General features: G+C 38.9%; 2 protein-coding genes across 3 annotated transcripts in view; one reads left to right on the forward strand and one right to left on the reverse strand.

Annotated features, from left to right (window-relative positions):
• Window positions 1–2,476: 2,476 nt before the first annotated feature.
• Window positions 2,477–11,041, reverse strand: TMEM184C (transmembrane protein 184C). The gene is made up of 10 exons (XM_052690226.1): window positions 10,772–11,041; window positions 10,204–10,334; window positions 10,070–10,106; window positions 7,750–7,955; window positions 6,890–6,964; window positions 5,862–5,955; window positions 4,612–4,724; window positions 4,070–4,169; window positions 3,480–3,651; window positions 2,477–3,027 (listed from the first exon to the last, which is right to left on the reverse strand). The coding sequence occupies exons 1-10, from the start codon at window positions 10,886–10,888 to the stop codon at window positions 2,735–2,737; spliced, it is 1,338 nt and encodes a 445-aa protein (XP_052546186.1). The 5' UTR covers window positions 10,889–11,041; the 3' UTR covers window positions 2,477–2,734.
• Window positions 11,042–14,285: 3,244 nt separating this feature from the next.
• Window positions 14,286–25,812, forward strand: part of TTC29 (tetratricopeptide repeat domain 29) — a 356,916-nt gene continuing 345,389 nt past the window's right edge. Inside the window, exon 1 of one of the 2 annotated variants that reach the window (XM_052690222.1) lies at window positions 14,286–14,654. The gene's annotated coding sequence lies outside the window, so the exon portion shown is untranslated. Of the gene's footprint in view, window positions 14,655–24,586; window positions 24,689–25,812 lie in introns of those variants that run through there. The other variant, XM_052690223.1, reaches the window with a different exon arrangement.

The raw sequence follows: 25,812 nt of genomic DNA on the forward strand, positions 1-25,812 counted from the left end.
AGCAATAGTAGAAGTGGGACAGATTTCTATTGGTGCCCCATCATCTGTTGTGAAAGAAAGGCATTTTAGATGCTTTATGTCAGAAGTAAATAGCTGTGACTGTGTAGTCCTTGTTTCACAAGCTTTGGTTCTGCTTCTTGGTAGTCAAAGCATCCTACGTAAGTGCATGGAGATGTTATCCTAGTAAAAAGGACTGTAATAGCATTCCAACTGCAGCATCACGTGGTCATGTTGCATGTAATTATAAAAGGCTATAAATGAGTGCTGTAAACTAAGTCTAGCTATGTAGTACAAGGTAAAGCCAGTAAGCCTTTTGGAGTTTCTTACAGAGTCATATTTCTGGTAATATAAACTTTTTCCTCTTAAGAAAGCTGATACAATTAATTACAGCAGCCACCACAAGCATTTGTATACTGTTCTTCCATGCAGTTATAACAGCATTTCTTTATCTTTCTTAAATCTTCTATTCAGATGAAAGACTCAGCATTGATTCTATTTCTCAGCATTGATTCTATCCCTCTAGCTACAGGGAAGAGAGGAACAAGGTATTTCCGTAGTGAAGCATTAAGCTTCTTTTTAATATTGTTGCTGTCCATTCCCTATACAGCACACTTCTGCAATGTGTCCTTAACAAAAGCCTGTAGAAGAGGCATTCACAAACAGCTTTTCTAGTCTCATTGTATGCAAAATCATTGTGTACTCTCCCTTAGGTGAATGTTTTAGGCAGGCTAGCTGGGATCACCTTCAGGGACTGAGTAGTTCTGTTGCGGCCACAGGTGTCTCAGCCTGCAGCTCTTGGATTGCTGTAATAAATCTCCTTCTAGAACAGGGAAGGACAGGTCTCCAGTTTATTTTGAAAACAGAAGTGGTGATTAAGATCTCTTAAAATTAACCAGATACCATCCCATATTCAAAGGTTACAATGCATAAGAAAATCTAAGAGTAGGACAGAGGCTCTTCAGCGTTGTTTTTTCCCCTGTTTTTACCTGTGCACATGCTAGAGCAAACAGGAAGTCCCCACCCATTGCAAGCTCTTACAAGTTATTTTCTCTTTTTAAACCATGGCTGTTAACAAGGAAAAGATTGAGTCAAGCATAAGTCTGATGCCTGGTAAGCTTCTGGAAGTATTCTTTCATTATACTCAAAACACTGGAAGAAATTACAAGCACTTGTACTCGTTATGCACAAGATCCCTTCCTTCACGAAGAGAACAGTTGCCATCATCTGTCATTTACATTCTAAATGACAGTAGCAATAAATCAAATGGAAAAAAAGGCAAACAGTTTAAATAAAATATTTAATTGCTTATTTACAACAAAGGCAATGACTTGGCAAAGTGGAAAGTACGATTTGCACTTTCCCCCTAGCTTCAGATAGAGCAAATACAGTCAGCTATAAAATAGGCAGCCTAGTGAGTAAGGCGCAGTATTTACATCACACTAGTACTGCAACATAAGCACTTAAGATGAATCCCACTGTGACAGACAGAAGTTAAACATTTATCCTGTAAACGCCAACAATGCTGGGAAAAAAAACAATGATGTGTCACTTAGTGTTCTCAATTTGTAAGACTGCAAACATGCAATAGTACTAAAAACCCAGTAATGGGATTTTTAAAAAAGCAGCTGCTTTTGTCAGTTTTGCAAACTGTTTTGATACAAATTTACTCTTCCTTGGTCTAAAATATAATGCTTGAGTAACTCCAGTATTAGACTAGCTACTTAATTTTACCTTAGCAAAGGTCTCTTCTCTGGGACACACGCACAAATGAATTATTACGTTTGAATAGGCTATACTAGAAGCATAATACAATAATCACAGATACAAATTTATGAATACAAACTACCACAGGCATCTTGTTAAAGCACGATATGTTAACGGCTTAAAAATTTAGGTGTTAAAAGGATTTATTGCAGCCAAAACCAAAGAAGTCAGTTTTGTTTTCGGTGTAATTTTTGACATCCTTTATTCCCCTCTCCTTACTGTTATTCTAGGATAGGAAAAAAAGCCAAATACGAAGGTACTAATCCAAAGCTTACCTACCTGGCTGTACACTCTGAATGCAAAAGACTGACAAATTAAGAGGTACAAGAACAATAGTTAGGCCAACTGTATTTTATGGTGAGAACCAACAGGGAATGCTTTTTCTTTTTTTAACTAGACTTTTTTTTTTTTTTTAACTGATGCTTTGCAATAATTATCTTAATTGAGGGGATTTTATTTAACTATGCTAGCATGGGAAGAAGATGGCATGTGCACAGAAGTTATATGTCATCCACACACCGTTCAAGCCTTGGGGTATGTAGTTAATATCATCAATAAGAAAACCAAAATCAATATAAAGAGTTTTTTTCACTGCCCTCCTTAAATTACATTCTCAAAATTAACCCTTCCCACTGCTAGTAGCATTTACGTTTTGTGTTTTGAAGAGCACAGCATGTTTCAAGCGTTTCTCTTGTCTTAGTAGAAAGGAGGACAGATGTATCAATGTCTGGCAGTTCAAGGATGTGATTCCTGAATTTCTGCAGAAACTTTTACAGTGTGCGTTTTATATTCGTTGGGTACTCAGGTTGGTTACAGTTACATATGTAACTGTCAGTTACAGCCGTATCCTCCTCCTGCCTGCACAGTAGCTACTCCATGCTATCCAACTTCCAGGGCTAACAGTATGTGCTAACCGAACGTATGAGGCGAGAATATAACAGGCTCCTTGACACGTTCAAAAAAGGTGAGTCTAACTTCTATCCAAAGCTTTCTCTGATGAATTGTGCATTAGTTCAGGCGATTCCGCAGTGTCCCGGGTAGCTGAAGTGTTATAAATACCATCAACTGCAGGGACTGTTGTTGGTGTTGTGAGAGGTGTCACAGTGTGTCCAAACCCCTGGTAATGACCCATAGGTGATGATGGCATCGAAGAAGCATCAGAAATTGGGTCTTGAGTAGAGGAGGATAGTAAACTTGTATGCTCATTTTGCTCATGATCCTCAGCAAAAAACATTTTTCTTGGCTGGCCCAGAACCGTCCTTCCTGGAGTTATATCAAACAAAAATAACACCTTAATGCTTAGAACAGTACATCAAGGTCTTCAAACAGACACTAGCCTAGGCAAGTTGGAATTAGAAGTCTAGTCTTCAATTCAGAACAGTTCTATGTGGGTAATGTTATCTTCAGTTAATGAAAGGATATCCTTCCAGTAAGGGAAAGAAGGGGGCATAAGTAAAAGACATTCCTCTCTATTCCAGCTAAATACCTGAATCCCTTGGATCTATGTGAAAGAAAAATTCAGAACTAGACAGTTAACTCACAGGATTACTGGGACAATGTAGTGCAAGATACCTGATGAAATGCTCTAAGGATTCAGCTGCCACTAATTTGGTATGGGATGTTCTCAAGGAACTGTAGAGATGGCTAACAATGCAAAATGAAGCTGGAAATACATAGGCTGTTTTACAGATAATGAAGATATGTCTGTTACTTACCAACATTTCGAACTTGTTCTGATATATCTGCCCTTATATCAGAAATATCCCACATTGCTAGAAAGGAGTCGAAGCATGACCCTTCTTCAGCTTCTTGAACATAAGGTTTATAGGAAAAACTGTAGTGATGTGCGATAGCAGCTAGAAACATTTCAACACAAATGATGAAATCCTGCAACAAGGAAAGAGGTATTAACTAAAACTTGATCACTCGTATCTGGAGAAAAGAGTTCTTCATTAAATGACTGACAGTAATTGCACTGGGATGTTGGCATCTACTCTTAAACCAGGGATAGGACATTCTTGGCAGACATCAGAGTGCAATCCTTTTGATTTAAATGCAGGAACCAGTCCTTGCTGAATCTACTGTCTTGGTGGAAGTTGTTCCTTCCAAATAACACGAGCAGGGATAACGTGGATAGGGAAGTGTTGAGCATAAAACTCACTTGGGGTGACTGGCTGAGACGTAGTCCAACTTACTATAAATTCAGTAGTAATCGAGCCTATGCTAGGTAAGATATGTTAGTATTTGCTTGAAATCATCTTACATAGAGTGATTTCTCCTATAAAGTCATGGTCTTTGCTCCTACCTGTAGGCCTGTAGCCACAGCTTCCACGCTCTGCCATTCCCAGGTGTGTTTCTCAGAAATAACACCAACTTTCACCAGCAATGCAATAAGCACAGCTTGCCTATAAAAGTTATTAATTATTGTTATAATAGTGTTGCCTACAAACCTCCAAGCAAATCTGGTAAGCAAGGCCTACTTTGAAGTATACTTGTGTATGTATATACTAAGAATCTTATTTAAAAAAAAAAACCTTGCTGTTTGTTTAGGTTTTAAATGAAGGGAAAGAGAACAGGCTAATGTTAAAATAATAGAATCACCAAAATGGGGATAAGACCTCCAGTCCAACCCTCCACCTACCACCAATATTCCCTCAATGTCTTTGTTCTAGTGAGGTGCTTAAACCTGAATGCAGTACAGTATTTACTCATAGCCCTTAAGACCCAAAGAGAAGACAACTTAAGAGCTTGTTTTTTCCAGTTCGTTATTAGAACAACATGCTTTTTTAACAGAGTGTTACTGCACCACTCTGAGAGCAGGAACTAACTAGTAAGTAATTAACTTACCAGAAAGAAACAAAAACTACCATCTTCACACACAGGAACTTTCCAACAGGTTGGATAGGGTTCAGTTCTTCACGTAGTACCTTATAAAACAGCACTAAACAATACATAGCAAACTAACAAGGAAATAAAAAAAAAAAAAGCTTTTAAATATTTACTTGATTTGTTTACGACTTTTTCAGTAATAAAACACATCACAGTGTGGAACAGAAGTTGTCTTTTGAAAAGAAAGTCTGTATTTAGGGAATGTGTCCTTACTGCATTAAAGCAGGCTTGTTTTTTCCTTTCTGAAATTTTGTTTTAGAATTATATCATCAAAGACTGAGGTCATCTACCTACAAAAGCCATTTTAAATACAGAAGCTAAAAGAAAGTGTAGGAAGCTGCCATGTCTCTCCAAAACCAAGTGCAGCTCTACAGCAATTGCCACAAAAAGCAGGTGTTCTTTCAGACATCTGTTAAGAACATCTGAGAGGTTGTCTCTTTATAAGAAAAGGTAAATGACTGCAGTCTTTGCTGCAGATTTGAACAATCTAGACTGCAAGCAACCAAGCTAATATATAGCCAAACTAAATTGATCTCTTTTCACTGATAATTCTCCCAGCCTATTACTGCTAAGTTTCCTTAAGCCATCATGTCAACCTGAACGTGCAGAAGTCAGTGCAGCTGCTGGGACTGTTGTTGCAGCAGAAAGCAGCTGCAGCTCATGAGTTAACCAACAGTCACCCAGCACACACAGACACAGCATCAGGACGAAACCCTTTTCAGGTGGAATGTCGTGCTTTTTCTAAACCTGCTGCAGAAGTGAGTATCCTTTTCCCTTGAAAGGCTAATATTTGCTTAGAGGGTTTTAAAAAAATCTTGTTTTTTTTTTTTTTCTTTAAAGGTTGCATGCTCTGTTTCCAGTTTTCAAAGGTTGTTCCCCCCACCTTTGTAACAGTATTTTTAACAAAGTCACTGCAGAATCTTTGTATGGGTGCTGGGAGGAAGCTAGGATGCGTGGGTCAGACCAGATCATCAAACAGTTTGGGGTAGAGAGGTGGGACACCTTACTGTTTCATGGAGTTTAGGAGTTGAAACATTTTGCACAAACAGTATTGAAAAAGATAATAAGAATAGAATTACAGTGAGATATTCTAGCTATAATAATGATTTGACATTCATGCAATTACTCTCAATAGCTCACATAAAAAGAATCACATATTATTAATATGATGACTTAAAAGAGTAGAAGGATGCACTTTTGATACTCACTAGCTGTGACATGTTGTTCAGTATAACCAAGTAAGTCCAAGCGTTGTCAAAGCTGAAGTTTCCTTCATCATACACACCTACTAGTTCACAAATTCTGAGAGAGTTTTTAGAATTAGTGACCAAGTAATACATTAACAGTTTCTTAAACTGTTAAGCCCACATCACATTAAACAACTATTAGAACTGTTCTGGTTGTCAAACGCAGACAGTGAAGGTCTGCACAATCATTTTTCAACAAATAAATTAAGTAGGTACTGTATTTCCACAGAAGAAATTGTGTTTGCATACCATAATGCATATAGGTACATGAAATTTTGCTTTCTGGCACAGCAAATGAGAAGGGAAAATGCAAAGTTAGCAGATGCCATTGCTGAATAGATCAAAAAAAATAAACCTCACATTTTTAGCTGCTTTGCTTCTAACTGTTAGAACACATCATTAATACAAATATTTACTGGATATTCTTTGTGAATAACAGCTTTTTCACAGGCCTACAGAATTGATCAACGGATCAACAATACCAAGTTTATGAATTTAAGCTTTCAACATCAGTTGGCTTAACTGCCTGCTACTCCTTTACAACAACAGTTCTATGATATAAGGGCAGAAAGTCAGGCTTATCACATGTAAAGTTTAATACAACCTACAAAATTACATGAAACCTGACATTAGAAATACATGGTTGTTAAAACCAGGAAGGAAGGAGGAAGAAAAGAGAACTCTAAAATTGAGACAATTGTATTCTAAAATGTCCTTCCCACGTAAACAGTATTTTACATCCTTTTCCACTTCTTTCAGCTGTGGGCATTAAGTATTTATTATTTCAATTCTGCAAAAAGGCATTTGCTGTAGAGAAGCCATAAAGAAATCAGAGGCTGTTGCAAATTGCAAGGACCCATTTAGAACGCAACACAACGACTTTGCTTTCAAACTGCATTGATTCAATACAAAGGGCATGAAAATCATTGCCAGTGTAACTCAAAATTATGTCCTAAAGACCAATATACATTATTTATGGGTGTACTTACAAAGCAATAATAGTAGTAAACGGTCTGACAACAGTGTACTGCAAAACACCGAGTTTACACCTAAATAACAGAACTCTGCAAAACAAATGGAAAATTAATTGTACAAGAATTTAAAGACAGTTGACTCATGGAAAATTCCTTTTCTCAGTTGTTTCACTAAACTGCATTTTTATTTCACGGTGACTTGAACTTAGCTTATTTCCAGAACTTCAATTGTAAACGTATTTTGTGCATACAGACAATCAAATAGACCTGGACTTTACAGATGCATAACATTAAATACCTGGTAATTCACTTCCAGCCACAAAAAGATTCTGGCTGGGCTAAACAAAGAGAATGAAATTGTCCCTGCATTTGGGTATGTTTAGGAGTTGCGTTCATAGTTTGTGTTTAACATTTTTAAACAGCTTTAATGAAATCTCTTGAGAGGAGGAAAATTGACTCTGCTCATCTGAGTAAGTATACAGAAATGAGCAGCTCATGGGCATATGGCCTCTCTTTTCTCAGCTATGGAAATACAAACACTATGCTGTGTGGTGTCACTGAATCAAAATGAGGCTTTGGCAAACATTCTATGATAGCAACGGAAGGAAACTTAGAAAGACTTCAACATTTTTCAAAAATAAGGAAGTGTTCCTCAGCAGCACTGGAGTCAACATTAGTAAGTGTCATTTCTAGCATCTTTTACTGCTAGATGGAAACACGCTCGTCCCAGCTGCTTTCAGTCAGAGTTCATCTGAGGAACGAGGTGTGCAAACCATAAACAGACTATTGCCAAGCAGCAACAGTACACTACTAAATGCAAAAAGATCTGTCTCTGACTACACAGCTTAACATCCAGTATGTCATCAAATACTCACTCTCCCATAGCCCACGATGGACAACAGCACAGGGGAGGCAGGTGTCTCTGCTGATCTTTCGCTTCTATTATTAATACGAGGTTTGGATATCGGTTGGTTAGGTAATTTGAAAGAAAAACCATAAAATTATAGATGACATAAGCTTCATAGCATTCTCGACATGTATCCACATATATTGCAATGTTGGGGTATTTCAAAGCTATCCACTGCAAGAAGAAAGGTACACAAGAAGTTACACACTAGAAAGGCAGAAGTGATTCCAATGACAATGCTGGCAGGCTACTTCAATAAGCAATGCTACAATAGACAGGAAGCACTAATTAAACAGAACTCAAAGTAATTTGTCTGGCAAGAGTGTGATGCTACTGACAGAAAATTACATTTTCTAAAAGTACAAGTGGAACTTTAGATGGCATCTCTGCTTCTTCAAATGAAAGCAAGCTTATAGCACTGCACAAGGGGAGCTCTGCATCTCTCAACACAATTCAATCTTTTAAATTAAAGGTAACTATGGAGATGGTTTCCTATAGCTGACCTACTCCTATTAAAAAGAGACAAGGTAGAACAGCTTCCTCAAATTCACACGTTCACAGTCAAAGTTTGTGAGGTTGGAACTAGATATCTTTAAGGTTCCTTACAATCTAAGCCATTCTATGAATATTGATTTCAAAAATAACTTTTTAGTCCTTTGGTACAAAGTTCATGTCTAATGCATAAATATTCTAGTGTGTTTGTAGCTGTAGCAGAAATACTAAGTCATGGTATGTAGCAGTGATTGAGCACCTGGTGGGAAGGCAGGGCCAACCCATGAGAGCTCAGGTGCATGCAATGTACCTGAGTGAGCAGAAGGGGTGGAGCCAGGATCCACCCCTTTGCAGAACTCATTTAAGGACTGGCAGGGGAGGCAAGAGCATCTTCTGCTGCTCATTCCTGTGTATCTGGCTAGCTGAAGGTAAGCAGCTTCTTTTCTTTATTTGTGTATTCATGGCTGCTGCATTTGAGCAAATTCTTACTCTCTGCAGCCTCGTATCTTGCTGCTCTGCTGTCATTGCTGCACTTCCCATTGCATTACAGCACAATACATGACAGCAGTTAATTAGCCTCTAAGAGGTAGTTGGTCATCACTCCAAGCTAGCATTTCTAACAGAAAAAAACTGAGGTTTATTTTTTTGTTTTGTTTTGCTTCCCAAACAGAAGGAAGTATTTTGAGTTTACGATGCTTCCAGAAGCGTAGCAGAGTGAATACTGTGCCTTTTAGACCAACCTTCTTATTAGAACTTCAGGAAGATGCTTAACATGCTCATTCTCATTATGAACTGCTAGAAGTAACATCTCCTGCCACGTCTTTGTGGACATCTAGTTGAATTTGATAACTGAGCTTTATATTCAGCTCTAAAATATCATGCATACAGTAAAGGCTGTAAGATCCAAGAGCTTGGGGAAAGATTTTAATACCCGTCAGAAGCACTGGGGAATACCTGGATAGAGCTCATGTAATTAGCATGCATTTTGCTTCTAAATGAAAATAACTGAAATATCAGTCTGAGGTACTTGATATCTCCTACAGGAAACAGATAATGCTGCTTCCTTTAAAAAAGTACATGAAGGTGACACTTCATGTAATCTGAGGACATGAGAAGGGGAAAAAGCTCAAAGGATAGGTTCCTGGAAACCTGTCTTCTATGGAGTCAATGTAAGTAACAACAATGTCAAGAGGTGGCAATAATATGTAAACACACACCCTGTACATACAATCCATGGAATTGTTGTGCTGCTTAGCTCTATCCAAAATCATCTATGCAAGCAGCAACAGATGACACATACACAAACAACTTGCAAGGCTACTTGTCATATAAAAATACTCAGAAGTGGCTTGTTGTGAAGCCTTGTTCTTTCTCCCCAAGAAGGAACATTAGCACTAAACTTTTCTTGGTAAAGAATTTTAGTGCTAAGCCTAATGCAGGGAAGAAAGGTAAGGCTCTGAATTTTGACACTGCATTTGTATCAGGCTGGTCAACGGGTTTCCATTTCAGCTGTTATTGAAAATGGAAGAACCAGAAGTAAGCACTTAACTCCATTTCCAAAGCACTGAAAGAATATTCAAGGACTGAGAGGGTTAAGAGGCTGCAAAAGTGATTTTACAGGATTCCCAACTAGCATGTAATACTGTTAGAACACTTCTGATGTACTCCATAACACATAAATAGAAGCTTCTAGGACTACAACTTGGTGTGCAGCACTGTTTCTGCTGTGACACCATTTTCCCTAGCTCCCATAGCAAACAGTTTTATTGAGCTGTTAACAGTAAGAAAACACTTACACTGTCTAAACTGTAAATCGGCACCATCCACAGAATCCTGTTACAAGAACAAAAGAACACTTAATGTTACTAGAGATATCTTTCATTCGAATTAAATTCAATATTTGCAGCAGAGATAAAAGGTGAGATGTTACCTTATTATTGGTTTCTGCAATTCAGGTTGAGTATAATGGACTAAGTGTTGTAGTATTCCCCAGAGGGAGATGGGTATGGTCATCAGTAGAAATATCCCTGCAATAAACCATGCCTTGGTATGGATTCCAACCTTGCAAAGAGAAAGAAGAGTGCAAGATCTAAGTTCTGGAATCAATTCTTTAAGACAGGTAGAACAAGAGATTGGTTTTGGTTTTGTTTTGTTTTTTTTTTTTCTTTTGCCTGTGAATTATGTTTCAAGAAGGATGCTCAGCGTGTATTCCAACACTGAGTTTTCTGCTTTTGAAACGCATAGAACCACCAAGTCTCCGTCGCTATCTGTGGATCCCGTGCTCGTTCCACCAGCTCGGCGTCTGCTCTGCAGGTACTGAAAGAAGGGGAAGGAGGGAACGGCCGCCCGCTGTCCCGTTCCGCCCCGCTCCTGCCCTGGCCGACAAAGCATACACACACGGGCCGGCCCGGGGCGCAGCCGAACCCCCGGGCCGCTCTGAGGCTCAGCGCCTCTGTTCTGCCGCGGAGGCCGCTTCCCCCCCACCCCGAGCCTCTCACCTCCAGTTTCTGCAGCTCCCACACGCAGAGAGGCACGACCACCAGCAGCCCCACGATGTACAGCAGCACCACCAGCGGCCGGATCCATCGCCTCCAATTGCCGCAGGTGCACGGCATGGTCGCTCCGCTCGGGCCCCGCGGCGCCTCAGCGGCTCGGCGCCGGGCCCGGCAGCCCCCGCGGGGCGCGCATCACCCGCGCAGCCTGCCAGGCCTCATCCGCCGCCCCGCCCCGCGGCAGGCGACTCCACGCCGCCCCCGCCAAGCGACGCAACAGCCCACTCTGCTCACCGCCACCCCGCCCCCGCGGCACTTCCGCCGCGCGTCGCTTCCGGCTCCCCCACTTCCTCCTATTGGCTGCTCGTTCTGCCCATCGCTGGCCCCTTCCCTCCGAACCGCACGTGGGCCGGCGCCCGATGTTTCTCCTCGAGACGCTGCACGCGCAGCGACCGTTACTTCATCGCGGTGACGGCTGTGCGCGTGCCCGCGGCGCTGCGCGGGCGGGTCGCCGCTGCTGGTGTTTGAGGGGGTTTTTTTTTTGTTTTTCCCTTTCTTTTTTCTTTTTTTTTTTTTTTTTTTCTTTTTTCCTTTCATTTTTGCTCAGAATGCTCCAGAAGAGCAATATGGATGGCGCAAAGTCTGTATTACGTTTCCACAATCTGTGGAACGCGCGTTTCAGACTGAGTGCAAAATGCTGAAGCACAATTCCGCGGCTGTGCCTGGTGAAGCACAAGAGCTGAGGTGCCGGGCTGTGCTGGCACAGTCGGAGGCATTTTTCTGTGTGTTTGAGAAGCGTGTGCTGGAAGGAACCGCACGAGGTGCTAAAGAACGGTGACTTGGCTCTCCTCTGTAAATTCCAGACCGTTCAAACTCATCTCCGTTGTTTGCCCAGGCTTTCTGGTGTTACGTTACCGAAGCTGGGAGGACTCAAATAGCACAGCTCTCTTTTGAAATGGGTTGCATTGATGTAGCAGCTGGTAGTGGTAGCCAGCGGCTCCCACAGTTGATGACAATTCAGCCCACAAACCAGCAGTTAAACGATGTTTGCTTACCAAGAAGCTGAGACTGTGCTGTCAGGCTGCTACATGTTCCTTCTCCATCCAACGTCTGAGGAAGCAAAGCTAGAACTAAGTCGACATTGATATTCTTAGTCACTGGTAGGTTCCCTTGCAAGTGAGTGTGGAGTTGTGTGGCCCTTTTCTTTTGCCTATTTCCTTTAGCTTCCTTTCCTTACCTCGAGTTCAAAAGCATGTTCTGAGTTAGTTACCCTGGTGGCAGCCCTGCCTACATTAAGAAGTCCGATATGCCAAACGCCATTGGTTTTTCTATTAGTCAGTGAATGAGCTACAAATTTAAATTTATGGATTAAAAAATGTGGCAAGAGAACTGGAAGGTCATCCCTGTGTTATGGACGAAATAAAAATTCAGTGGAATTTGCTTAAGGTTATGGCAGACTCGTCAGCAGAAACTTTTTCACTGATAATGGCGCTAACAAACAGTACTTCCCACATTGCTTTGAGGTGAAATACTACGTTTCTGTATTGTATTACCACATTAGTATTAAGGAGCCTGTTCTGCTCACCTCTTGTGCCTCGCGAACTGTTGGTAAAATGGTACGAGATGTCAGTAAGAAGCTAACCTGTTCAGTCATGCAGCGTCTGATGCACGGACTCAGATGAGAATGATCCAAATCATTTATCACAAGTTCTCACATCACTTATATAGGTTCACAAGTTTTCTTTTTCTAGCTTTCCTATCTGCTCCTACAACTTTCCCATCCACCTTTACATGCCAACAGAGCATTCTACAAACTCTCTTTAACCATTCACACAGGTGCTTATCAAGTCAGAGCCATGAGACGTTCTTCTTCTAGAGGTGTCCTTGGTTCTCGTGCTGTTTATCTTGCTCCACAGCTTCTGCTCTGAACAGTTTTTCTTGTATTCCCACAAGTCAAACAGAATGAGTGTCTAGGTACAAATGTTTTTCTTAAACATGTAGCAAATATAAAACCAAGAGTTTTCAGAAAAGCAGATAATGCAACCACTGAAGTACTAGAAATAAATATGAGTACTTATCTATAATTAATATATTTAAAATGGCAAAAACCAATTTACATTATTAATGAATGTATGCATTGTTTACAAAGAACTTTGGATTTTTTCTTATTTTCCCAGTAATTTGGTTCTTTGAAGGCTAAGGACTTTGGGTTGTTGCTGTTGTTATTTTCGGTGTCGTTATGTTGTTTTCTTTTGTTTTCAGTTTTCCTAAGAATATGAGGCTGAGACTTGGTCTCTTCCTGACAAGTTCTCATATCGTTTGTAGCACTCAGGGTTTCTTCAGCATTAGTATTTTAGGAGAAAGTTTTTCACACAGAGGGTGGTGACGCATTGAAACAGATTGCCCAAGGAGGCTGTGGGTGCCCCATCCGTGGAGGCAGTCCAGGCCAGGCTGGATGTGGCTCTGGGCAGCCTCGTCTGGTGGTTGGCAACCCTGCGCAGGGCAGAGGGGTTGAAACTTGATGACCATTGTGGTCCTTTTCAACCCAGGCCATTCTATGATTCTAATATTATGTACAGGGGATTTAGGTCAGACGTTAGACAGAAATATTTAACTCAGAGGGTGACAAGGCAGTGGCACGGCTGCCCAGAGAGACTGTGAGTGCCCCATCCCTGGACTCAAGGCCAGGTTGGATGGGGTTCTGGGCAGTCTGAGCTGCTGGGTGGCAGCCCTGCCCACGGCATGGGGTGGAGCTGGATGGACTTAAAGGTCCCTTCCAACCCAAGCTGTGGTTACCTTTGTTCAGGACTCAAGCCTTGCTGTAGATACACACTTATCACAAGCATAACACACATCAGTCACTATAGGCTAGTTCCAATTAATCTCATATTAGAAGAGCATCAAACATTAGACTAGAAAACCTAATAAATATTTTCAATCTTGCTGTCTTTGAGAAAGCTTTTGTACAAAGTGAATCAGAAGTAGATACGTTTTGTTCTTTTTTTTTTTTTTTAAACCACAAATAAGTGAGTAGTACTCAAACAACTTTGAAAATGCCAGCACTTTACAAGGGCATGTGAACAGAAATGAGAGGTGAGACAATCGTTCTGTTTTGCTTAACTGGAATAGTGTGCAAGACCAATAAAAGGAAAAAATGTATGTACTGAGAAGCAACTAGGATGATCAGAGGTTAAAAATACAAACATACAAGTTCTATCAGGAAAGACTAAAATATTTGTGTTTAAAATACTTATGTTTAGTAAATGAGAAAACATTTGCCGCCAAGAAAAAAATAAGTTTCATTATTTTTGATGGAATGGCACAAGCATGCTGAAATTGCAGCAAGGGAAATTAGGATATTTAAGCACTGGATCAGGTTCATTACTGTGATTTCCACTCTTGATGTTTTTTTTTTTGAAAATCTCCTTTAACTTCATGTCCCAGAAATGATCCTATTTTGATCAAAAATAGGAATTTCTCCAACTTATGAGGTTCTCTTCTTCTGTTGTAGTTTTAGGCAATACTTTTTTCACTACCGTCTCTTAACAGAACTGAGGATGTTCTGTCTTTATTGTGCCAAGCTTCCACTGTCAAGAACCAATTCTACTCTGAAATAACTTCATAGACCAAAGTGACTGAAACAGAAGTGAACATGAATTAATAATACGGTCCTCTGTAGCATAAATGCTAAGTCACATCTTGATCCAGTGATTGAGCACCTGGTGGGAAAGCAGGGTCAACCCAGGGGAGCTCATGTGCATGCAATGTACCTGAGTGAGCAGAGGGGGTGGAGCCAGGATCCACCCCTTCCCAGAGCTCATGCAAAGGCAGCAGTGTGGAGGCAAGGGTGTTTTGCCTGAGATCCTTGTGTACCTGAGGTCTTCTGAAGGTAAGCAGATTTTGTTTTGTTTCTGTGTTTACGGCTGCTACATTTGAGCAAGTCCTCGCTGCAGCCTAGGACTTCGCTGCTCTGCTATCATTGTTGTGCATTACATTGTGTTACAGCTCTGAAAATGTAGTTTTAAGGTGAGGTGGTAGTTGTCTCTTGGTTCTGATTCAGCAGTGCAGGAAATACAGGCTGATTGAATTCATATTGTTGCACATGAATATATGTTTTTTGAGCGTTGTGCTGATGCATAAGAGATCCCTTTCACAAGTGTTGGATAGGTTTACTGTGAACTAGCACCCTTGTTTGAGAGTAGTGCTATCTCCAGAGTATCCACAGAGCCCCTTGTTTTCAGCAAGGAGATATGAGTGAGATACTACTCAGAGAAACAAACTGACAGAGTTCATCTTCACTATTAAGACTTCTAGCACTAGAGAAATGAGCAACAAAGCTACACTCCAGAGCTTGAAGTTAACAGCTGTTTTAGTACCATTCTCCACTATCGAAGAGACTGAGGTGTATTACTGCTGATGTCAATCATGTGTACATTCTGCTTTCATGAATTTCAAATTTATTTAAAAGAGAGTTATGTTGGAATATAATAAATGAGGATTATTCTTCAGTAGGGAAACCTATAAATAATTTGTTAAGTTAAAACAGAAAAGAAAATAGACTGTTTTATAATTAGAGCTGGAAAACTTTGAGGCATATTTTATTCATGAATTAGATTTTTATTTATATGCCAATAATTTCCTAGGTTTCCTCATTTTTCTTTACTTTGTTTTATACAAGTGTTTACCCTCAGTGAGAATTAGGCTGCCTGCTTGGTGTACTCAGGATTTCAGTGTTGGGTGGCCAGGATTAAATTCAAATTCTCGTGTAGTCAAATTTGGATTTCCCTTCTTGTACTGTGGTAGCATTACTGCCGGCCTTTAAGAAGGTGTGCCTCCATTAGAGCGCTGCTGATTAGTTCAACCTTCACTCACAGCAGCAACATTACTAATGCATTTTTATTTCATTTCATTAAAACTTAATGAGAGTTAAAAACTCAGTGTGGTTTCTTGAGTGTTACCAGTACTAGGCTTTTTTCTTTTTGTAATCAAATGTCTGTCACATTTCTATCACAGAACTGTCATCAGTTCTAAGAAATTGATATTCCTTGTGGAAGTGCTGCCATAGCATTCTGATTACTTCGTTGCCTCTTTTGTGGATGATCACTGAAGCTGTTGTTCAGCTCCAGAAGCATTTGTAGCCATCAGTTTGGGTGATGATTTACGATGTGGCTTCTTTGTTTTCGAGATCACACAGATTTTTATTTTTTTAATGTTAGCTACCTGGGGACTTGTTAGCCACTTACTATTGCTGGGCTGTTTGGCATTTTATAGCACAAGCTTCTGTTTCAGTGAGTAGAAGTGTATTTGCTTAGCCAAGTTCTGCCAGAGTTTTATTCATTTGTGTGAGATGTCTCAAAATATACTAAGCAATGTAACTAGCAGGGGCTTTGTAAAAGGAGGGGATGAACATGAAATGATCAAGTATAAATAACCCTGATAAACAAATCCTCAGAAGGGCTTATCTATCATTCCTGTGTTTTGTATAGAGGGAATGCATGCAGAGTGTTTGGAAATTCAGCAAGATGATTACGAAGTCGTCTTGCCATTTGGTTCTCAAAAGAATAGCCTTCCAGCTCTGTCAAATTCAGTAACAAAAAAATCTTTTCAAACTGTTACCAGGTATGGTAACATATTACCATATAAACGTATTGCATTCAGAATTAAACAAATCCAGTAGATTAGTAGAGAGGCAGTCTCCAGTGTAGCTCAGGTAGTACTTGTCCTTACAGCCACATAATACCAATTCAGAACGTAAGTTTGTGACTTGTGATCAGAAGATTGTTATCTCTTGTTTTGTAATTACAGCATTGAAGTACAATATACGCACCCATTTGCGATTGAGAACAGTTTTTATTTCTTGTACATCTCTCTTTGTTCATTGCTCTTATACGACAAAATATGTGGGACCTGCCTATGTTCCTCAGCAGTGGAGAAATGAGTGGACTTCCCTTCTTCCCTTTCCACCTAGTTTTTATCTCAACTGGACTGAGATGGTAGCATTGCCAGGTTTATATCTTGAGCATGAGTCAAACAGCAGAAGATCATGAAGCTGAAACTAGTGATTCTCTTAAGTAAGTTCTGATTTTTTGAGTCTTTGGAATAGGTATTGTCTGTCCTGACATCATGTTTGAAAAACGTATTCTCTTAAATCCGTGAGTAGTATTAGTAGAAAATATTTATTCCGTACTAATATGGCTTTAAGCACTTTGACCATGAGCAAAATACCAAAAATATATGGGCAATAAAATTTTTCTACACCAACTGGAAGTGATTCAGGAAGGGAAAAGAATAATATGAACTTAAACATGAGGAAGGAGTAAAATGGAAAGGTCATCTCCACCATCACCTACATCTGACCTTCACAGTATCAGCTTCTGCTGTGAAACTCTGCTTTTATCTGATTCGTATTGGCCTGAGGGAGGACTGCTACAGCATGATGCAGGTGCTCAGCAAGCAAACAGTAATTCAGCTGTTCAGGGATGTAGTACTGCATTTACAGTTCTGTTCCTTTAAGGGACAAACTTGATCTGCTATTTCCAACTGAGAAGACAGACGTGATAAATATGATAATATCTCAGTGATCAGAGAGTGAGAAATATGCTCAATGACTTTGCAGCTGTACAAAACTGAATTCACCCAGGGAGGAGTATCTTCAAGATTTTCTCTATGCATGTCCATATGAATATAATAATTACTCATAGACATCATTGTAAGAAGTCACTTGAAACTCTCTAAATAGGATTTTTATAGAATGCTATTTTAACACAAATAGTATTTTGTTTGTTTATCTTGTATTTCTTTTATTTTGATTGCCTGCTCCTTCGAGAGACAGCTGTCTCTTGATTGTAGTATATACCTGACTGGCAAAAAAAACAACTTCAGAACTTTTTTATGGGTTTGTTTTTGTTGCCTGCATTTTTAGCTTTTTTGACTAAGTACCAAGTAATTTGTATAGTCCTTTAGTCATGTTACCCAGGTAAAGTTTCTCAGACGAAGGTGAATACAGATGGTTATTTTCTGTTCGAAATGAAAATAAAAGGGCAAACTGCACTGCTCTTAATTGCATGTTCTAAGTATAGCTAAAATATACATATTGGGAATTACATTCTTGCTTTATATATAGAAGCAATTTTAAAGTCTTCTATTTTCCTGAATTATCTCAGTTTTAAGTTTCATTTTCTTTTAAAATCCCAACTTTGTTCTTTGTTGTTCCATAAAGCAAGAAGCGCGTGCGCTGAAGGATGCCTGATGGTTATTTGTGCAGATTCTAGTGAGGCAAACTGAGTATAAGAGGACGGAATGAATTACCACTAGGTTGTGCTGTTGGTCTAATATTGAGGCTCTTGTATTTAACAAACTGAATTTCAAAACTATCAGCTGTGATGTCAGTATTCTCACTTGGAGTTCTCAGAATAAAAGTACAAAATACATCGTTTTGTAAGAAGAGGAATGCTGAGTTTGAATGATGGTGTTTTTTGGTTTTTTTTTTTTCCTATCATCCTCTGTACTCATGCTTTTTGACACTTAAACCTGGAAATTGTTTCATTTGCCAGGATTTTTGAGAATTTGTTACTTTGTAGCTAACATATTCCAAGTTTGTTTAGAAAGCAGTCTGGTAAGCCCTGCAACAGAACTTACAGGAAATTCTATGAGGGCTGCTCTGAAAATAATGTTCAGAAAGTTCTAATGTTTTGTTCTAATGTTTTGTAGTGTTGACTCATGAAGTCAGAAGCAGGTGTTGGTAGTTTGGAAGTAGAGATTCAGCTTTCCTACCAGTGTTCCCTGTGCAACAGATGACAGCGGTGGGGCAGTCTGACAAAATGGTGCCTGACGTGGATGAGCCTGTAAAGCAGAACTGTCATTGAACTCCTCCGTGCAGAACTGACTGCATCAACTACTGACAATAGTTGATGCTTGCTGAACGTTTTTAGAGATCGAATGTGAGCACAGCAAGGTGGTGGGTAGTGCATTGCAGCAGTGGTGATGGCAATGTGAAAGACAAGCCTCTTTCCAGATGGCCGTGCAAAGGTTTTGCACCATGAAGTGGTGCACAAATTGGATAATGGTGGTAACAAAGTTGAAAAATAGCATTTCATAGCTGAGAATTTGCTCTATCATAGTGCTACTGTGGTCTTTGTATCTGTTGCCATTTTCATGGAAATAAGTAGGAGGCATTACTTTTAGAGCAGCGAAAGTATTATAGCGGTGAAAACCAAAAATATGCTCTGAAGGGGCTGGTAGTTGGCAATCCTTTCAAACTACTAACTGTTCTTACAGACATCCAGAATTACAGAATCCTTCAGCAATGAAGGGAGAAAAAATTCTATTTAAGTTTTTTCTTCTGGATTTTCCATTTTAAAAGTAAAGCTGGAGCATAAAATGTTACAGATTCCTAACATACCTTTATGTTCATGTGGTACAGACAGCACTTTTCACTACTAGTTGTGATTAAGTGATCTAGTAGGCCTATTTTTAATTTCTGTGATTTTTCTAACTTCTGCATCATGCTTGCATAATATTAAATATAGTATTTCCAGTCACTTCCTCTAAATCCACTCCAAAAATGAAGTTTACGAAAGATATGCTTGGGTCATGCCTTCTCAGTTATTTACCTATTGATCTTGCTAATGGTTTGCCAGAAGTGGAAGGCAACACAGCAGATGTTGATATTCTTTGGAAAACAAACAGACAACAGCAAAAAATCCATGAGATAAAGTGTTTTAAATGAGAAAATCTCAATCAAATTGAAACGTGCCAGCGTAACAACTGTTTCTTCTGAAGAGTATGTTTTCTCTCTTAACTTTTGAGAGGCATGAGTTGGTTTCTAATCTGGGAGCCAGAGATTCTTAATTATTAACTACTTAATAATTATAAATCATTATGAAATACAGTATTATGCAGATACCATAATTATTTCTGAGCAGTTGATTCTGTCGTAGGATGAGACCCAGAAAAAGACATGAACACTTAATGTTTAAGTCAGGTGGAATTACACATCTGCTCTGTAACGCTTGTGGTACACTTGATTGGAGGCTTAAGCAGCTTTTGTTAAGAGATGTGTAATAAAAAGAGTACTCCAGCAGTGCTATTTCAGTCTCTAAGGTATTTAAGCCCTTATAAGACTAAGCAGCCTGGTAATTAACTCAAGCTAATGTGCAATAGGTGTCCAGAAATGAAGCATTCCTCTGTAAGTCTCCCTGGAGCGGTCTGTCCAGTAGGTGTGCTGTGAATATGCCTAGTGAGCCAGGACCCTGCAGCAACTGGCCCCATAGTGGAAAAATCTGTTTCCTTTCAGACTGGAACTAAGCGCTTAGAACTGACAGAAGTGTGGATGAGATCCAGGTTCAATCCCTTTCTCTGTCTGAGAGGTCTCAGCCCTTGCTTTGGATTAAGCCAATGGGCAGCAGACTCTTCAGAATGTAGCAAAGATTCTCCAATCTTCATTTCTCTTTCCAAAATATATATTCCTTGTTCAGGAATTTAAGTCTTGCAGTTATGACACGTTGGTGAGAAAGAGTAGCTTGTCTTTTTGTTTGTTTTTTGTTTTTGTTTTACAGAAAGTAGAAAAATAGTCAGTCCTGAATCGGTAGAAAGTAACTGTAAGTGTTGGGACTGGAATCCAAAGTAGTGTTCTCTTCAGTTACTGCCTGCTTACATTAGTTGCCTCCCCACAGAACATGATGGTTTTTCTTAACGCACTTTCCTGTATGCACAGTAAAAAGATTCTTAGTAGAGGATTCTGGGTTCAGATATGCAGGCCAGGAAGATGAAAATCAGATGCTGTGATACTTAGGAGTGCAGTGCTTTGTCGTCTTCTGGATTTGCCGTAGATTCAGTAAGAGAGATCTGTAAGATAGGATAGAATGAACACCATCTCTCTTCTCTCTTTGTTTCTTTCTCTCTATGCCTATGCCTGATCTTTTTCACCATAAGTCAAAGGTGAAAATTCTTATGATGGCAATGAAATCAGAATTCGGTTCTGAGTATTAATAGAAGAAGAAACTTCTTAAGAAGCTTCCTGTACGTAGTATCAATTGTACCTATTACCTATACATTTCTACTGGGATTTGTTCAAACTGTTTCTGCTGATGCCTTTTAAAGCACTTGTATGGGAACTGCTGAGTAGCAGACAGAAGCACTGATTGAGCACCTGGAACAAGATCTGATCAGCCCTGGAAGCACAGGTGAAGGCAATTCACTTGTGTCTAAAGTGGGTGGAGCCTGGCTGCACCCCTTTTAGATCTCATTTTGAGGCTGGCTGCCACTGAGGAAGAATCTCTTGCTGGAGATCACTCCTTGGTGGAGTCTTCCTGCAAGTCTTGGTCTTTGGGTGTGAGTGAGCATCCTTTTTTGTAACACCTCATTGTGCATATCCCAGGTTGGTCCTGCTGCCGTTCCAGTACTCTATAAAATTAAAATGAGCTTTACAGCAATTCAAATTCAAATATTCTGAGGTGTGAGCTGTTAAGTGGCTAAAAGTACTGTTAAAATGAGGGTAAGAAAAGTAGGCTTTTTTCTCCCTTCCTTTGTATATGTTTGATTTTGCTTTTATCTTTGCATGTATTTGTTTGTAACAGCTTGTGTGTATGGATAATCAGTCATTACAGAATGAAATTATAAAGACTAAGTCTTCTGTTCTAGGGAATGTTGGTACAGAGATGTGGGAAGAACGTTGAAGATGAAAATAGATTTTGATTCTTGTCAACATACAAATGTGGCTGGGGGTTAATCTTTGCATTAAAACCATTTCAAATAGATGGCTACTAGCTGTTAATGGAGAGCAAAAATGTTTATTAATAGCTGTAAAATTGCCTAAAGCCAAAAGGTATTTTTCAAAAGCAATGGTGGAGTTTAAGTATTGTAGTATTAGAGGCTTTATGGGAGCCCGTAATGAATTGCTTACTTTCCTACTGCAGCTTAGCTGGAACAGTCTGAAACCCCCTAACTGGGCCTCAATTAAAAAAAAAAAAAAAAAAAAAAAAGCTCTTCGATGTTTTAAAGCAGCTTTTCAGGCCTCCTGAGTGTTTCTGACACATCATTCTCAGACCCTTATGGACTGGGATGCTGCCAAACAGCTCTTTTCCCACAAACTTCAGTAATCTTTGAGTGCTGGATGGAAGAGCAGTACAGAATTTGAAAATACAGTATAGAAATGATTTTCTGAATCAAATCTGCAATATTTTTCTTCTGTTTTGTTACAAATATAATAAGTTCATTTCTATGTCTTAAATTGTTTTAACGCTTTGATTTTTTTTTTTTCCTATTTAAGAAATAGTTCTGTATTACCAGCAGTATGATTCCTAGTATTGCTCTGTAAATTATTTGTGCTTTTCCTAATGTAAGGATGCTTTGATTTTGCCAAACATTGTACCATACTTGCGTTTAATTACAACCACATCCAAATATTTTAGAACTACAAAGTATTTCATCTCAGATTATGCAGAAGAAATATACTGAGGGAGCCATGCATGGGCCAAATTCAGATCTTAGTTACCATGGCTAGAAGAAGCAAATCCAAGCAAGTCTCAAGAATTTTGTATTTATTTTTTGGGGGGGTGAGTGTGGATTCTTATCCATTGCCAGACCTTACCAAGTTTTAGCATTCTCCAACTTCACTTAGAAACAAGAAGTATCAAATGTCATTGAAAATGGTGCTTTTATATATAATTTCTTTTGTTTTCCATCTCTTGCCTTACATCCTGTGCTTCCTTGAGTTTGACGTAATCTTATTTCGTGTTCCTGATAGTAATACTGCTTGTTCTCTGTGTTTGAACTAGTTGATTGCTAACATAATTCTTCTGATGCGTTTTGAAGTGGGTATCAAAAGATTGAACACAATCAGAAAGGGGAATGCAGAGAAATACTTCTAATTTATCCCAAATATACTGATTCTCCCCTCAAATTGGTGCAAGCTTTAAGTGATCAGGGAAGTTTCTCTGTGCTTATAATGCCCTTTTACCCTTCCCTAGGTATCTGCTTTTCATCATAACAGGTTGTAGGAAGGTCTGACTCAGTATAATTGCTTTTAGCTCTTTAGATTCTTTCAATCTTTAATATATTAGTATTCTTACGCAAATAAAAAATGAAGTTGACTCTTATGTTGGTCAGGAATGTGTTCATTTCGCATAGGGAGTTCTAAACTATTTGTATAGCACTAACTTATTCTTGAACCATTTTTTTAATTAGTAGTTTTACTTTTGAAGGGCATCTCAAGAAATTGGTTTATTCACTCCCTAAAAAAAGTTATAAGTAATGATTGTGTATTCTGAATGCAATAATTTCACTTGAAATCACACTACAGTCACATATTAAATCCCTGTCCTGTGACACTTAATCTCTTTGTGTTTGCCCCAGACTACATTTCTCTTTTTTTTTCCCCTGCTATATTCCAATTGCAGACATATCACTTGGTTATCGCTGTCACCTGGAGGTCTGTTTCCACAATTCAGTCTTCCCAGTAGGTAGTATCTTTTGATCATCTTTAGATGCATTCCTTTCTTTTTCTGCCAATTAATACAATTTATCTTCTGCCCATGCTTTTCTCGTTTTAGGGTGTCATCCATTCTATGATGTTATTATAAAATTAAATTGATTTACTTCCTTGCTTATAGTAAAACCTTCTAGATTCTTTTTCTTTTTCGAGTAATATTTGTGAATGTCAGGTTGTTCATCTTAAAATGCAAATTCTCTAGCTATTCTGAGATCACGAGCAATATAGCAAAAGCTAAATCTCCCACACTGTAATGTTGCACACATTGCTGTGTTAATCAACTTTAAGTATGAATTGAAGGGCTTTTTTTAGTCACTGTTTACATTGATGAAATGTCTAATGCAGCACTCCTACAACTCCACAAATAAAAGCAATTTTTTTTTTCCTTTTTCTTGGAAAATGCTCTTTTGGGACAAGGTGCTAGTTTATATTAGTTTCCTTTATAAAATAAGTACTTTAATCTGAGTCTTGAAGAGATTTGCTCTTTCAGGCCTTTGTTTGCAGAGATTCGTAATAAAAATCATGTCTTCCACAAATGTGTTTGACCTAGTTCTAAATGAATTCATTTGGATGCCAGTAACCATTAATTGCAGTGAAATGTCAAGTTGTATTTACTACGCTGCTGAGGTGTTTGGTCTGTCTAATCTGAGCTTTTTGCCTCTGTACTGAGAGTACAAACACCAAATCTAGATTAAAATTATTTTATCTGGTTTTATCTGTAGTTCATAACTCTGGAACTGTTTGCAGTGTAAATGTTAATCCATCGCAAATGGAAATTCAAAATTGCCTATCTTTTTATAAGCATTACCAATTTTATGACTTTTAGCTTAGTATAAGGACTGTATAAATCATTTACTTTCACGATGTGAGTCAGACCCATTCATCATCTTATTCACTGTGAGCCTGAAGTGGCTTTGAAGAAAGAATTGATAGGAAGCCTTTCCTAGAGATAAAAGCTAATTTCAATACCAATGCTAAATTGCTCTTTTTCCCTTTAATTTTACTCTGTTTCCTATGTTCACTTACCCTAAAATTGTCTTATTTTATTTAGCTTTATTTTCAGTAACTACCCTAACAATATAAGGTATGTTTGCACTAGAATTTTTGGAACAGGATAGTAAAATCAAAGGCCAGCTTTAGGCCTGCGTCGTGTAAACTTTTGGAGTATTGGATGTAGTGAAGAGTTCAGTATAAGTTAATTCGTCCTACTTGTTGGCAGTGGTATGTCAAGAATTAGATCTCAGGGAAGAGGACAAGGTAACAGCAAAGAAATATCAAGGGCAAACTCTAAGCACTGAGTAGGGGAACTCAGAATTTAGAATTCAATATGCAGCTTCTCATTTCTCTAACTGATCTACAGACTGAGAGAAAGTTTCTGTCTTTTGAATCTGCAGAGTTCTAAGGATACTGCACAGTTTGGATAATTAAAACAGGTAATGCTCAGAATTTCTTGTAGATCACTTAGTCATCATAAAATATTAGCATTAAATATTATTGGCTTTCATTTTTAATGCTTTTTATGGTTGCAGTGCAGGCTACATTGCTGTGGCTTGTGAAGTATAGTCTCGGAAAAATTTTTAGGGTATTTGTACAACGTGTATTTGAAATAGATTTTCAGCTCCCTGATGAGATTGGAATTGTTCCTGAGTTGCACTGTTTGTTTATTTGGGATAGTTAATCCTTTGCATTTTCTGTCCTGGCACCGACTGTAATAAATTGTTGTTAATACCTCTGGAATGGCCAGGTCACAGCCTAAACCAGTGGTTGAGCACCAGGTGAGAAGGCAGGGCTGACCCGGGAGCTCAGGTGCAAGCTTTGCTCTTGAGTGACTGGTAAGTGTGGGGACCGGATCCTCTTCTCCTCACCCTCATGTAAGGGTTAGCAGCCAAGGGAGCAGTATCTCTCCAGATAGACTGCACTGCTTTTGAGTTGTCACTGTTTGTTGGAAGGGGTGGGCAAATGTTTTTTCTTCTTTGTTACCTTCTATTACTTCATAGCACTTAAATCCTAGTAGGAGGCGCTGTCACTGTTTTCCACTGCCACACATTAAAGTATGGTAATTTGGGGTACAGAGTAGTGCCATAGATGTAAAGTGTTCATTAAATTAATTATCTGTATTAACATAGAAACTCAACAGTGAAAGAGTTAGCAGGTTATCCTATAAATTAAGCATATCTTGTTACTCTTATCTGACATTCAAGGGAGAGAGTATTACATTTTACCTGCAGATTAACTAAAAAAAGTAATATACTGTTATTAAACAAAGCTTGATAATAAGTATTTTCATCTTGGTTTAGCTATAGAAGCTCCTTTTCTTTTGACATTTAACTCTTTTCTTTGCACGTGTGTTATAAGCTGTTCTTATTATTTCACTTGTTAACTTTATTTGCATACAAAACAAGCTTTAAAAATGCTTATACTTGTGACAAAAACTTCTGAGCGGGAATGGAAGTATGTGATGTCTTCATGCAGCATTTATTTGGTGTAAACTGTTTTCCCAAAGCCGCAAAATACATCCTTAGAACAGCTAAGTGTGAAATCAGCTACAGAAGATAAA

Source organism: Tympanuchus pallidicinctus, unplaced genomic scaffold (genome assembly GCF_026119805.1).
Source record: "Tympanuchus pallidicinctus isolate F22 unplaced genomic scaffold, pur_lepc_1.0 scaffold26, whole genome shotgun sequence".
In the NCBI taxonomy this organism is placed as follows: Eukaryota; Metazoa; Chordata; class Aves; order Galliformes; family Phasianidae; genus Tympanuchus; species Tympanuchus pallidicinctus.